A 16673-nucleotide genomic window follows, 5' to 3' on the forward strand; every position below is an offset into this window, starting at 1 on the left:
GAGAAACCTGCATTATGAGTGGTATCCATCTGAGACACTCTTGCAGGAATCTGTCCCAGAAACTACAGATTTTCACAATGACATGTCTATTCCCTCATACATTTCATTAGTAAAAACCAGTCTCTCATCAAAACCAACTGAACAGGACTTTCACAGCTACCAAACAAATTCAGCCTTATGTAGAAGGGATTAAATTACTCATATGTGAAAGCTTTCAGCGGCCCACCAAGAGACATTAAAAGCCTATCTCTTGAAACATTGAAATTCATGAGAAATTTTATGGAATACCCATTTTACTCAGCTAGTTAATTTTTTACCTTAAATGAGCCTGATTAAACATATATTTTATATTTTGAAGTAAAATATGTCATATTTACTTTCATGTATCCAAATGTAACTTCAGTTTGCATGTAGTATTGGGATGTTCCATGAAGAGTACACTTCAACATACTTTTTACGTTTTGTAGTAAAATATACTGTATTTACTTCCATGTATCAACATGCAACTTCAGCTGATGTGAGGACTCACACGAATTTCTCCTCAGCGTATGTTTTGTTGTACAATATTTTTGTAATTTTTTTGTCCAAATAACTGACTGTTTTCATGTCCTAGTGACTCTGCTGTTATTGGAATCAATGGAACTTGTAATAAAATAAAAAGTAAATAGAAATAGTATAGAAGCTTACAGACAGCTTATAAAATGAACTAACCTGCATGATATGCAGAACAAGACACACCCATACCTCTGAGGACTGAAGCCACTGTCTCTGTAGTTCGACGCCTCAGACAGTAGATAATACCACACCCATCAGAAGTCTGTTATGTGTGTAGTATTAAAATGGAAAACAGATAGTAAATATCAATAGAACAAATTCTCATTTTAGTGCAAAAATGATTTAATTGCAGCCTAGCACCTGAGAAAAATGGTTCTTTTTTTTTTAAATAAAAAAAATCAACGAACAGCAAAAATCCCATAATAAAGTCTATACTTTGTTCCTTACCTTCTTATTAAGAGTATAACTCTCAGATAAACTAACAGAAATGAATTTCTTTAAGTCTTCATACACATTTGCTTTTTTTATGGAAACAACTTCCAGAAATATATTTGACCTGAAGCATGGCATTCTGAATACTGCTACTGGTCTGCGAAGATTAAGAAATGAAGTAATTGCTGCCATTTCCTGTAAAATGCAATCATTTATGTTAATGTGCAGACTTTTTCTGTATTCTGACATGGGAAATGAGCTATATACAATAGATGATCTTATTATACACACTCATTAAGGTCTTTAGTTAAAGATTGCCTTTTTCCCCAAGAAAATTTATCGGGTTGCAGTTTGCATTCTCATATACGTACCTGATCAGTAGCTGTTGCTGTCAGAGCAATACATGGAATGTCAGGATACATTGCACGTAGCTTTCCGAGATTCATGTAATCGGGCCGGAAACCCAGACCCCATTCATATACACAATGTGCCTCATCAATCACAATGTATGACAGTTTACTTCTATTGTATAGGGTGTCAATTATTTCCTATAACATAAAAAAACATACACATATCATAAGTTATTTATGTATGGTACATAAAGTTGTAATTCAGCAAAAGTAGACCAAAAATAGTGGACAAAACTAATCCAAGCAGATGATTTAAACTGAATCTCCTGAAAATAAACACACAAATACACAGTGTCCAAAATTTTAAATTACTTCATGACTGCTGAAACTGTTCAGGTTCAGTTGTAGTAGGACTTGTGGGATCCCTTGTGCATTACAATTTTTGATTTCCCCTGACACAATTTTTCTTTTTCTTCAGTTGACACGCATTTGTAGTTACAATCTTAACAGCAATTATGTTTCTATAGGTGCACACTCTTTTTTTCTGCACTTGTTTGCACATCAGAAGTTAGTGTCTGCATAGAATTTTAGAGCTGGTTTCTCCATTGCTACTTATTTCAGCATACAGTAGAGATATCAGATTTCCTCTCCTCCCAGGAGAACAGTGCACACTCTACCTCATGCTGGGTAGCTCTATTAACAAACTGTGCAGATGTTTGAAAACTAGCTTGTTGTGAACGTGTCACACTTTCCACAAATCTTAATTCTTTCGATTCTACTTATACAATAATAGTTCTGAATATTGAAAGCAAAATGTTAGGCCAGGAATAAAGGGAACCACTTTATGAGCAATAAAACTAATCTTTATAGAGTCAGGCTAAACAGATGACTTCAATGAAACTATGAAAGTGAGAGTTTACTTGAACTCTCATTTAATCTTTTCATTATAATCTTCTTGTTGCAGCATCCTTCATCCTCCTACCATTTATGCAAGTCCACTGCCCTAAGGTTTATCATGTCATTGCCTATTACCATACAATTAATGCAATTTGGAGAGTCATCCACATAAATTTGATAGCTCTTGCAAGGCCTTCCACCTCCCTCTGTATCTGTTTTGAAAGCACCCATCAAATGTTCTCCTTTTCTTTTTACTATTACAAAAACATATTGATATACAACTTAAATACCATTACACTTATTATTTCAAAATATTTTTTGGAGGACTTGCCAGCCAAGTTCAATTTATAACTTGTGTGTCAGCAGTACTCACTGACCCAATAGAAACAATGATAGTGTTGAAAAGGAACAATATACACTCATGGAAATTGAAATAAGAACACCGTGAATTCATTGTCCCAGGAAGGGGAAACTTTATTGACACATTCCTGGGGTCAGATACATCACATGATCACACTGACAGAACCACAGGCACATAGACACAGGCAACAGAGCATGCACAATGTCGGCACTAGTACAGTGTATATCCACCTTTCGCAGCAATGCAGGCTGCTATTCTCCCATGGAGACGATCGTAGAGATGCTGGATGTAGTCCTGTGGAATGGCTTGCCATGCCATTTCCACCTGGCGCCTCAGTTGGACCAGCGTTCGTGCTGGACGTGCAGACCGCGTGAGACGACGCTTCATCCAGTCCCAAACATGCTCAATGGGGGACAGATCCGGAGATCTTGCTGGCCAGGGTAGTTGACTTACACCTTCTAGAGCACTTTGGGTGGCACGGGATACATGCGGACGTGCATTGTCCTGTTGGAACAGCAAGTTCCCTTGCCGGTCTAGGAATGGTAGAACGATGGGTTCGATGATGGTTTGGATGTACCGTGCACTATTCAGTGTCCCCTCGACGATCACCAGTGGTGTACGGCCAGTGTAGGAGATCGCTCCCCACACCATGATGCCGGGTGTTGGCCCTGTGTGCCTCGGTCGTATGCAGTCCTGATTGTGGCGCTCACCTGCACAGCGCCAAACACGCATACGACCATCATTGGCACCAAGGCAGAAGCGACTCTCATCGCTGAAGACGACACGTCTCCATTCGTCCCTCAATTCACGCCTGTCGCGACACCACTGGAGGCGGGCTGCACGATGTTGGGGCGTGAGCGGAAGACAGCCTAACGGTGTGCGGGACCGTAGCCCAGCTTCATGGAGACGGTTGCGAATGGTCCTCGCCGATACCCCAGGAGCAACAGTGTCCCTAATTTGCTGGGAAGTGGCGGTGCGGTCCCCTACGGCACTGCGTAGGATCCTACGGTCTTGGCGTGCATCCGTGCGTCGCTGCGGTCCGGTCCCAGGTCGACGGGCATGTGCACCTTCCGCCGACCACTGGCGACAACATCGATGTACTGTGGAGACCTCACGCCCCACGTGTTGAGCAATTCAGCGGTACGTCCACCCGGCCTCCCGCATGCCCACTATATGCCCTCGCTCAAAGTCCGTCAACTGCACATACGGTTCACGTCCACGCTGTCGCGGCATGCTACCAGTGTTAAAGACTGCGATGGAGCTCCGTATGCCACGGCAAACTGGCTGACACTGACGGCGGCGGTGCACAAATGCTGCGCAGCTAGCGCCATTCGACGGCCAACACCGCGGTTCCTGGTGTGTCCGCTGTGCCGTGCGTGTGATCATTGCTTGTACAGCCCTCTCGCAGAGTCCGGAGCAAGTATGGTGGGTCTGACACACCGGTGTCAATGTCTTCTTTTTTCCATTTCCAGGAGTGTATTTGAAAGATGCACCCAGTTGACTCCGATTTTTGCCACTGGAGCGCAACACTGGGTGACGGGTGAGCTTTTAAGCAGGAAGTATCTAGCAGTTGGGATGGGACTAGAGGTCACAAGGAGAGGTGAGAGTAGAGGATGGAGGGTCATGAGACAAGTGGTGTGTGTCAGGGGAGTCATCATACAATGAAGTGGAAAAAGGATGTGAACCGAAATGGCTTGCATACTGATTCTGATGCACTACTTTGCTAGGTGTGAGTGTATAGATAATGTTTCATTTGACTGTAGCAGCTTGTCCAGTTTTCAGTGTTCTAATGGTTTTCAATACAGTGAGATTACATCACCCAAAAAGTGTCTCATTCTAATTTGAACTTTTCAGATAAGTAGTTATGAAGCAAATGAAACACCCGTTTTTGTCAATGTTAAACAATGAGCCTAATACCAATACACTGACTGACCCTGTTCAACACTGCAAGTACAAAATTACCTTTATTTTGTCTTCTATCCCCAGTGATTTTAAACATTATTTTGATCACATTTGCTGTTACATTGATTTTCCTCCAGTATGAGAATTTTAATTTTGTTATTTTCAACTGTGTTATTGGCAAAAATTGTGTTAGGCCCTATCTTGAAATTGGAAGGTGAATGTTCTCAGAGAATGTCATTTTTCTGTGCATTATTGCTGTCAATTGCTTAGAGAGAACTATTAAATCCTTTGGACTGGCAGAGCTTAGTGTTTTGGTTGGGTATCATATAGTTCAGTTGAGTCTTGCCACTGCCAAATGCTAAGTATTCCATTACTGTGATTTTAAGATAACTGATGGAAAAATGGAAGTCCTATACAAAGTTACCAAAAGAGAATTTGATTCATGCAGGGAGCTTACTGTCTGACCAAGCCTTTCTGTCTGACCAAGCCTAATACAACTGGATTTTGAGAAGTGACTCGGACAAAACCAAACTAGGAAGATTATAAATTAATATCCCATCAACAGTGACTTCATTAGAGACAAGAGCACAAGTTTATATCAGACAAAAATGGATAAGAAATTGGCTGAAGCCACAGTCTCAAGTTAATTAAGGGATCCAGGAGAAAGCCAAGTGAAAATAGTCAGGTGAGGATTTTGTTCAGGTTCACGATCTGTTCACAGAATTTAACTTATCCAGTTTAAATAAGGTTACAGTAACGATAATTTGCAATAACAGTTGTTAATATTCAGACACAAAATTAAACTCCACATACAAAATTGCTTGATGTTCAGATAAATATCAGGTTATTATGGAATAACGCCACAGTCAATTTAATAAAAAAAAATTACTTCAGTCCACTTTCCACTTACACATATTTACCACTGTCTTTAACTAAAAGCAAATTCTAACTTATTTTCACTGCCTATTTTATTACTTATTACCTACCAGTGCCATGGAATAAGCAGCAAGCATTCTTCTTCAAGAATATACAATAATAATAGTCATAAAAGAAGTAATAAAGTATCTTGCAGAAGCCTTTTCAAGAACTTTGGAGTTCTTCCGCTCAGATATACTCATCATTGGCATTTCTGACTGATAACTTCAGATTGTTTTTTGAAATGTGCAACCACACAACTCATGACATTAAAACAATATCAACATACTGAACAACTGATAGTCCAGACAGTCAGGCCATAGTACCAGTAGAAATCCTGTCCATATTTTCATCAGTATCCATGTATGCTTTATATAACTGTTGAAAGCTCAAGAATGTAATTCTCTCCTTTAGTGCTACACTAAAGCTATTCTCAGCTTTCACTGACAGGACAGGATAATGGAAATTCCAAGATATTAAAGTAAAATCACACCTACTACTCCTATAAGTTAACTGCATATTCTGATTCAAGCATTCAACATGACATTTAATACACAGAACTTCCTCTGCCAGTCGAAACTTCACTCTTCGGAACCCACTGTTGACAGAACACCAAGCCCTAGTAGCACCCGAATCAACCTCTTCACACATCGAGAGTGGAGCGCATAGTACAATTGACACTGTTCCCACTTCTTCCCAATTACAAACAATATTAAACAGCAGTGTCCAAAACTTGTGTTTTTGCCTTTCTTTGTCTTGTCAACTATGTCTTTATGGGGGATAATCATAATGTTTTAATTAGAACCCAAAAAAAAATTGACTTGCGTGAAACTGAGTTATGGTGATGTCATTCTCTACATATTCACCCTTCAATGTGACTCATTTTTTCCAACTTGGAATGAATTGGTGGAGACCTTAGTTGTAGAACCCTGCACTTTGGCAGGTTAGGGAACAATTCCACACTGTCACATCAGATCTGCACATGACACTAGCATGGACACTTCTATATGCTGATGATATGTTGGCTGTGGGAAACATGTCTGATCTCCAGTGCCAAAGCCAAGTTTGAAACAACCTACTTGTGTGATTTGGCCTGTGGCTCAGCAAAAAGAAAACTGTATACATCATCAGATGTAAAAGTTGAAACCATGAAAACTGATGGAGAAGTCTACCAAGACTATCCATTCTACAATCGAGTGATGGCCAACTTACAGACGAGGTCAATGCTAGGACACAGGCAGCCTGAATGAAATGGCAAATGACAATAGGAATTTACCTGTGACTGTCAGATTAAGGATCATCTGAAGTCACAGATCTAGTAGACTGTCATCCTTCCTATTGCACTCTAGGACACCAAGTATTGGTCAGTTACACAAGAGGCAGAACAATGACTGGGGGTCATAGAGACTAAGAACCTTAGATGGACAGTTGGCATCACTCAACTGGATCACATTTTGAATGACACTATAAGGAAACATTTTGGAGTCGCACTGATCCAGAAGAAAATGTGAGAAAGCCACCTGCAACGGTTTGGACATGTGCAGCACACAGAGGATGATACTGCTGCAAATGCAGTGTACACAGTACAAGTCTTCAGAAAGAGACCCAAGAAACCACAAAGACAGTGATGAGCTTACATTCAGCAAATGGCCTGAAGGCTGTAATTATCATCCAGACATGGCTCACAATCAAATGAAATGCAGACAATTAACCTACACAGTGGACCCTACCATCAGGCAAGACAAACACTAAAGAAAAAGAAGAAGAAGAAGAAGAAGAAGAAGAAGAAGAAGAGGGACTGTTCCACCTGAAATCTCACCTCATCATTAGTCTGGAAATGCCTGTCACACAATGACTGACAGAGGAAGAAGCCACAGGGTACCAAGAATATGGAAAGTGAGGCAAAATTTTATAGCCTAGAGAAACAATAAGTGTGACTGTGTCCTATGTGAAAAGAGCTGACGTACTGTCATGGAGCATAAACACACCTCTGGACGGTGTCAAGCGATGCTTCATTTTGAGAGCCTTCCATGAGGTAGTAGATTTTGAAAGTATGCTCTCGTGATGATTTGCCCCTTATAAGCATTTTCTGTTAGCACAGCACCATGGCAGTTTCAAAACATACTCAGCACATTGTAAAGGGGGAGAATGGGAAGGTATTTTACAAAAACTGTGATTCCAAACATTTCAAAAAATCTGATACTGCATTATGAACTTTATGCAATTTATGTAAAGCTACAACCAGTCACTGTAATACTGTTAATTCACTGCACTAATGAAACTGAGGTGCCTGAAGCATAACCAAATGAAATACAATTGATGTGTCATGATTCTAACTACTCACTGAAAATATGTAAAATGGTTCAAATGGCTCTGAGCACTATGGAACTTAACTACTGAGGTCATCAGTCTCCTAGAACTTAGAACTACCTAAACCTAACTAACCTAAGGATGTCACACACATCCATGCCCGAGGCAGGATTCGAACCTGCGACTGTAGCGGGAAAATATGTAAAAATCACTGTAAACAAATAATGTCCAAACTATGATTTACAAAATTCATATGTAGAAAAGTGATAGAAAGAACTAATCAGCTAATCATAAAGAGTCAGAATTAATGTAAGTATCAAAATCCAATCTGTATTTCCAAAGTTATTAAGAACAGTAATTAAAACATTACTATAGAAAAGCATTTCCCGTAATTTGGCCATAACAATTGTAATTCTTTGGCATGTTAACTGCTTACATTTTTAATGAAACATAGGACCAAATTCTGTAACCAGTTCTGTACAACCCAATAAATTTTTAATTCAGTCTTTAAAAAGTCTGTTTAAAATGATGTGTGATCAAACATTTCGACTGCTAGAAAGCATATAAGCAACAGAGGCAGCAGCCATGAGAAATCAGTGCCACACCATGTTTTAGGCACTAAACCTGTGTGTCAGCTAGTGGTGCAATGAATGACATTTTTTAGTACTTTACTGTTTTGGCTTCTTCAATTGATTTGATTATCAAGATGCATAGCTTCTGATATATAAAGATCCCATGTTTTCATTACAGATGGGGATCAATGCAGTGAAGAGATGCTCACTTCATTTTAACATAAACTATAATAAAGAATTAAGTAACAGAATCACAGTCATATAACCCAGTTACATTTTTATTTGGTAGACTGTGTTGGGATACTTGGAAAACCATCAAGAGGGTCTTGTTAATCATTTCTAAGCTTCAATTACCTACACATCACAAAGATGAAATTCTAAATTTAAAAAAAAAATTAAAAAATAAATAAAAATTACAAATGTAGACAGTGCCAACACAACAACATTACTGGAAAAAATGGAATGGACATGGAATGTAACAAACTGAATAACTTGAATTAATTATTATGGGACATCGTCATTAGAAAACATTAAGACAGATAAGTGCTCTGTATTTTTTTCTTTCTTATGTGCTGAAGTGACAGTGTTTTAGGTCATGTGAACTGTGAATGAATATTTTTGGTGTTTTAGGTGAGACTTCAAGATGGAAAAGCAAAAAAAGAGGAGCTTAATCAATTTTTAAGCTATTATAACAAAAATTTATTTGATCAAACCAAGGAATGTTTTAATGAAGAAATGGATAAATTAATTAACAATTTGTGAGGCAAGTTGAAGGTATTAAATAATGATCTAAGTGGTAAAAGTCGGGCACCAAAAACAGTTTGGCTGGTAAAATAGTCACTGGGCGGTGAAACAGATATTACAAGCAATGAATTCAAACATGTTAGAAAAGAAATTTCACACCTCAGTAATCAGGTTGCAGGACTAAAAAAGGATCTTACAGTAGAGTCAGAACACAAAAACTCAGGTTCATGATTAGGTCCTGTAGAAAACAACATTTTAAAAGTAGAAGTAAATCAGTCAGATAATGCTAAAAACACTTGCACTGAGGAAAATGTAGTTTTTTGAAAAAGAAATCAAACATGTAAATTTTAATGTAGATGGGTTGGCAGAAGTCAATGTTTATAAACAAACTGTTATATGTGTTACAAACAAAACTGTTAATTGTATCAATGTTGCACTCAAAAGTTATGCCAATATTAACAAAAACAGAAGTAAAAGTGCAGATGAAAGAAATTTCCAACTTTTGCTGAAATATGGCACTGGTGACAGATGAAAATTTGTGCCAAACCAGGATTCAAACCCAGATAATAATGGACAGAGGACACTATTTTGTAACATGTGGCATATGGAGATTTTGGTCAGATGAGGGATGAGCTCGGATATCCAAAGCAGTTAAGGCAACAGCTCAGCTCGTGTAAAGTGGGAAATCTGGATTTGAATGCCCGTCTGGTATATATTTTCAGCTGCTGTCAATGAGTTCCCTCAAAGCCCCATTGCAGCAAAAGCGGAAAATTTCTTTCATCACGTGTATACAGCCGCATATCGACACAATATATACATATACAATATATGCGCCTGATGACATATCTATTTTTTGGTGCAGAAGCACAATAGCGTCTAACCCCTCACAGGAATATAGTAGGGCTGCAAGTGAAGAGGAATAATGGGCAGTGCACTCTATTCTGTAGTGTACAGTATATGGAGATATGGGTCAGCTGGGGGATGTACTCAGAGAGCCAAAGCAGGTATGGCAACCACTCACATAAAGCAGGAAATCTGACCTCATATCCTGAACCGGAACACATTTTCATCTGTCAGCAGTGAGATCTCTCAATGTCCATTGCAGCAAAAGTCAGAAATTTCTTTCGTGAAGTATATAGATACAACTGCAGATTGACACAATAGAGACTGTTGTTTCAGACATGCATGTCTGAAAGAACAGATATCATACATATATAAAAGCACTGAAATGAAGTAAAAATATCCAGAAAGAAAGTAAAAAGAAAATTTTTAAGCCAACTTGAAGTAATGGCGAATATGTACACTACTGGCCATTAAAATTGTTACACCATGTAGATGACGTGCTACAGACACGAAATTTAACCGACAGGAAGAAGATGCTGTGATATGCAAATGATTAGCTTTTCAGAGCAATCACACAAGGTTGGTGCCAGTGGTGACACCTACAACGTGCTGACATGAGGAAAGTTTCCTACCGATTTCTCATACACAAACAGCAGTTGACCAGCATTCCCTGGTGAAACGTCGTTGTGATGCCTCGTGTAAGGAGGAGAAATGCATACCATCATGTTTCCGACTTTGATAAAGGTCGGATTGTAGCCTATCGTGATTGTGGTTTATCGTATCTCGACATTGCTGCTCGTGGTGCTCAAGATCCAATGACTGCTAGCAGAATATAGAATCGGTGGGTTCAGGAGGGTAATACGGAATGCCGTGCTGGATCCCAACAGCCTCGTACCACTAGCAGTCGAGATGACAGGCATCTTATCTGCATGGCTGTAATGGATCATGCAGCCACGTCTCGATCCCTGAGCCTGAGACCGTGGCTGCAGTTATCCTTGACGCTGCATCACAGACAGGAGTGCCTGTGAACCTGGGTGCACGAATGGGAAAACGTCATTTTTTCGGATGAATCCAGGTTCTGTTTACAGCATCATGATGGTCGCATGCGTGTTTGGTGACATCGCGGTGAACGCACATTGGAAGCGTGTATTCGTCATCGCCATACTGGCATATGGGGTGCCATTGGTTACACGTCTCGGTCACCTCTTGTTAGCACTGATGGCACTTTGAACAGTGGACATTACATATCAGATGTGTTACAACCCGTGGATCTACCTTTCATTCAGTCCCTGCGAAACCCTACATTTCAGCAGGATAATGCACGACCGCATGTTGCAGGTCCTGTACGGGCCTTTCTGGATACAGAAAATGTTCGACTGCTGCCCTGGACAGCACATTCTCCAGATCTCTCACCAATTGAAAACGTCTGGTCAATGGTGGCCGAGCAACTGCCTCGTTGCAATATGCCAGTCACTACTCTTGATGAACTGTGGTATCGTGTTGAAGCTGCATGGGCAGCTGTACCTGTACATGCCATCCAAGCTCTGTTTGACTCAATGCCCAGGTCATTATTACAGCCAGAGGTGGTTGTTCTGGGTACTGATTTCTCAGGATCTATGCACCCAAATTGTGTGAAAATGTAATCACATGTCAGTTCTAGTATAATGTATTTGTCCAATGAATACCCGTTTATCAACTGCATTTCTTCTTGGTGCAGCAATTTCAATGGCCAGTAGTGTATATAAAGCACTTTTAGAAATAAGACTCTGTGGGACTTTTAGTCTTCAACTCTGAGATGAAAGTGATTATTTGCTTCAGAGAGTGACAAAACTACTAATAATACAAAGGGAATCTAAAAGTGTTGTGTGTTTGTGTAATGTAAAACAGAGTAGCAGCTACATAATGTACAGCAATACTAAAAATTATTTAAAATCAATAACATATTCCAAGCAAAATTTATATTTTTCAATGTGCATGACTAATGTAAAGATGAAATAAGTTCTTCCAAAAGTAATTAATATTAGAAGAAGTACAGGATGATTTTGAAAATAATTATTTTTGTACACCATAACTTCAAAGACTCAGAGGGAGTGGTGTACATCTGTATATTTTATGTTTGGCAAACACAGAGCCCTGAGCTTCCACTCTCGCAGGCATATGTTCAATCAGGTGCTGGAAGGTTTCTTGGGGAATGGCAGCTCATTCTTCATGGAGTGCTGCACTGAGGACAGGTATCGATTTCGGTCGGTGAGGCCTGGCATGAAATCAGTGTTACAAAACATCTCAAAGGTTTTATAGAATTCAGGTCAGGAGTCCGTGAAGGCCACTCCATTACAGGGATGGTATTGTCGTGTAACCATTCCACCACAGGCCGTCCATTATGAACAGGTGCCCGATCATGTTGAAAGATGCAATTGCCATCTCCGAATTGCTCTTCAACAGTAAGATGCTTAGAACATCAAAGTAGGCCTGTGCTGTGATAGTGCCACACAAAACAACAAGGGGTGCAAGCCCCCTCCATGAAAAACATGATCACACCATAATACCACTGCCTCTGAATTTTACTGTTGACATTACACATGCTGGCAGATGACATTGACCAGTCATTCACCATAACCTTATCATGCCATCAGATATCCACATTGTGTACCGTGATTTGTCACTCCACACAATGTTTTTCCACTGTTCAATTGTCCATTGTTTACGTTCCTTAGACCATGTGAGGCGTCATTTGGCATTTACCGGTGTGATGTGTGGCTTATGAGCAGCTGCTCGACCATGAAATCCAAGTTTTTTCATCTCCCACCTAACTGCCCTAGTACGTGCAGTGAATCCTGATACAGTTTGGAATCCCTGTGTAATGGTCTGGATATATGTCTGCCTATTACATATTATGACCCTCTTCAAGGTTGGCGGTCTCTGTCATTCAACAGATGAGGTCAGCCTGCATGCTTTTGTGCTTTACGTGTTCCTTTGCATTTCCACTTCACTATCACATCAGAAATAGTGGACCTAGGGATGGTTAGAAGTGTGAAAATGTCACATACAGATGTATGACATAAGTGATACCCAATCACCTGACCATGTTTGAAGTCCGTGAGCTCCGTGAAGCGCCCATTCTGCTCTCGCATGATGCCTAATGACTACTGAGGTTGCTGATATGGAGTACCTGTCAGTAGGTGGCAGGACAATGCTCATAATATGAAAAACGAATGTTTTTTGGGGTGTCTGCATACTTTTGATCACATAGTGTATCATTTTTGAATGAAGTTTGCATCCAATTGGTTAAATTTGACAAATTCTGCAAGATGATTACACTGAAGGTACTTTACATTGACATGATTGAAAGATTTATTTAGATATGTGCTTGTATAGTGAAAAAGTTGTCTTGAATTTTGAGAAGGTATATTTTAAGTGCCTTTGAGGCGAAGCATCTTTTACATTTGCTATACTTTGAATTACTGTGCTATTTGGTTTCAAAGAAGTTGCATAAACCCGAATTTTGGAAATACCTGAGGAACATTTGTAATATGTATAAAACATTCTCAGACTTGTTGCCGCATCAGTTCAGGGTAAAATCTCAAGCTTCCAATGTTTTCTACTGTCATCATCATCAGGAGCAACTGACTGCCAAAACCGCTGCTGTGGTGGCCTTATATAGCCCGAAGACAGCTTCTGATTGTTCGATAGTTACATCATGTTGCCACAGATGGTGTCAACATGTGCACTGGTAGCATCCAGAATTCCTGCCATAGGATAAACAATGTGAGAAATGTCTGTGGCTCTTCTCTGCATTGAGAACTTACTTCCATGCACAGCTAAGGTTATATGCACAATCACAATTGAAGGTTTTCTCACATATTCTTATTTCTACAGCATCTTTAATTATAGCATCCTAGTATGTGGGAGCCTGGGATAAAATGTTTGCTTCATTCAACAGTATTGTACTGGATGGTGAAAACTCTCAGCACTCAGATATAAATAAATGTGCATTGGCTTGCAGTACACCGAGTAGCCGAGATGTCCATCCAAGCGTTGTTGTACCACAATGGTACCAGCAGAGAGCAACTTTAAATACACTGGTACACAGAGCAAAAAAATGTTTCTGATGAAGACCACTTGGATTCCAAAATCAATCATCTGAAGTATGTGTGCTGGAAGAACAGCTATGGATCACATGATATCAAGTCAGCATTCACCAAGAAAAGGAGATGTGAAAATGTTGAACATTCACATGATGAGCCACTGACTGCATTCCTTCCCTTCTGCGATGTTACATCATGCGAAAGAGGCAGAGGCCTGGGAAGATGAGGTATCAAATGTTTTTCTGACCTCCTAAGAAGATAAAGCAGATGCTACACCCTCAGGATTCCTGGAATTTAAAACATCCCTTGTAAATGCAGAAGCAGTTACATTGGTCAGTCCATCAGCACCACTGTGTAGAACATCAATGGAATATTTAAAAAAATCATGAGCTGGAGAAATCCGCATTTGCTGAGCATAGCCTCACAAACAAACATAAAATACTATTTGACAAAACAAAATTATTGTCCCAGGCTCCCACATATTGGGACTCTATAATTAAAGATGCTGTAGAAATAAGAATGTGTGAGAAAACCTTCAACTGTGATGGCAGATTTAATCTTAATCTTAGTGGTTCATGGAAGTAACCTCATGACTCCAAAAAGAACCATACATATTTGTCACAATGTTTACGCTACAGCAGGAGCTGTGGTACCACCAGTGCACAAGTTGACACCACCTGTGACAGCATAACATGACTAACGACCAATCAGAAGCTCTCTTTGGGCTGTATAAGACCACCACAGCAATGATTTTGACAGTCAGTTGCTCCTGACGATGAAAACAGTGGAAACTGTCGAAAGCTTGAGGTTTTATCCTGAACTGACATGGCAAGAAGTCTGAGAATGTTTTATACAACAGTGCCATCACAAAAGATATTGTTTTTGTACATTTTAATACTCTTGTAACTGGAAAAACTGTAAGTATTATGATGATATGATCACGTAGGTTGATAGGTATGGTTTTTTCTTCATTTATTTGATGAGACACATGAAATATATGATGTTCTGTAGTATTTTGCATATGATGATTACGACAAAGTTGTTATGTGTTAGGGAACTTTATTCTGCACTGTGGTGTGCAAAGTTGGTCCTGGAGGGGGGAGAATGGGAGTGCGTGTCCCCCTGCACCTCAGACAGTCCAATGAGTGAGAGGGCGGGGGGAGGGAAGAGAGAGAGAGAGAGAGAGAGAGAGAGAGAGAATCTCAGCATAACCACAGTCTTTTCCTATGGGCAGCATGTAATTGTGAATTATTCAAGAAATGCAGGAAGCCTGGAATTAATATAAGTGTGAATTGTGGTGTTATGGCTTCTTGTTTCTCTTTGTCAGAATTTATGATAAACATACAATAAACATGATGTTTATCATTTCATGATTGTGTAGCAGACAAATAAGCTATAGTGTAGGTTTTACTCATGATGCAAGTAAAGTTAAAACCGGATATCCTGATTTAGGTTTTCCGTGATTTCCCTAAATCACTTCAGGCAAATGCAGGGATGGTTCCTTTGAAAGTGCATGGCCAACTTCCTTCACCATCCTTCCCTAATTCAATGGGACCAAGGACCTCAGTGTTTGGTCCCCTCCCCCAAATCAACCAATCTTTAAACAGCTGAACAATCATCAAATATATTGTCATGACAATTCTGATTAAACTAGCCTTCAAATAACTAAAAAAAAAAAAATCTGCACTGAATTTGATTCACTCATATTGGTGCTGTGATGCCATAGACATACAAAGGCATATAACACATGACTTCATACAATTGGGTAGTGGAGGTGACGGCACATTTCACAAGCTGTGCTTCTCCGACAGTTACTCGTCATAACAATACTACTGATATGTGATTGAAGCCACAGGTAAAAGCTAACTGAATATATTAATAAATGGACACCATTACTAATTGATGTAGAAATTTCAGAAATTCTTATGCTTCCAGGTGGCACTCTGTTTATGTAGCAATGTGCAGCTATGTTTTCAACAGAGCAAAAGACCAAATTTTCAGACACAGTCTCCAGAATGTTATTACCATCTAGTCAGTATTTATACTTCTTGATCATTTGTTGAATGAAATGTCAGTAAGACTCCCCACAACTCAGCTACAAAGAACTGGACATCTACAAAAACTGCTATCACAAAATTTTAGTGATAAAGATGCAGAGAATGTTTTGCAAAATGCTGAACCATATAAACACAATCTCTTTGTTTTGTAGCTTTGAAGGGAGAGCTAAAAATTAGGCAACAATTTAAGGAAAATATGGAAAAGTCTACAGAAGAGGCCCATAAAACAGCAACACTGCTACCAAATAGAGTCTTCTTCCAGTTGTTGTGCTTATTTCCTGTAACAACTAGCACTGTTGAGAAATCCTTCTCAACCTTGTGCCCTATGAAGATGTATCTTCACAGCAGGATAACAGAAGATCATTTAAATGGACTGGCACTGATCCATATCTATGAAAATATTGCATCAATGATGAATGCTGAGGACGTATTGGATATCTCCTGTAGGAAACACAAGAGAAAACTTCCATTGCCTCTTATGTAATAATGATATGTGTGTGTGTGTGTGTGTGTGTGTTTATTTTAAAATTAGACTCACAAAACCTATAAGGACATCTTCACACTTCTAATACTTGTGCCCCTTGCCCAGAAAAAAATTCTGCATCCACACCACATGGTGTGTGATGATCAATTGTGTCATGTATTATGTG

The 16673-nt window shown here is 39.5% G+C and overlaps 1 protein-coding gene across 1 annotated transcript in view; it reads right to left on the reverse strand.

Annotated features, from left to right (window-relative positions):
- The window catches only part of LOC126184423 (ATP-dependent DNA helicase Q5-like), a 179010-nt gene that overhangs the window by 77835 nt on the left and 84502 nt on the right, over positions 1-16673 (reverse strand). Inside the window, exons 4-6 of the mRNA XM_049926812.1 lie at positions 1359-1535; positions 1003-1182; positions 712-817 (exon numbers count right to left, since the gene is read on the reverse strand). Coding sequence (XP_049782769.1) covers positions 712-817; positions 1003-1182; positions 1359-1535 — 463 coding nt within the window. The remainder of the gene's footprint in view (positions 1-711; positions 818-1002; positions 1183-1358; positions 1536-16673) is intronic.

The sequence above is a fragment of the Schistocerca cancellata genome, chromosome 4 (genome assembly GCF_023864275.1).
Source record: "Schistocerca cancellata isolate TAMUIC-IGC-003103 chromosome 4, iqSchCanc2.1, whole genome shotgun sequence".
In the NCBI taxonomy this organism is placed as follows: Eukaryota; Metazoa; Arthropoda; class Insecta; order Orthoptera; family Acrididae; genus Schistocerca; species Schistocerca cancellata.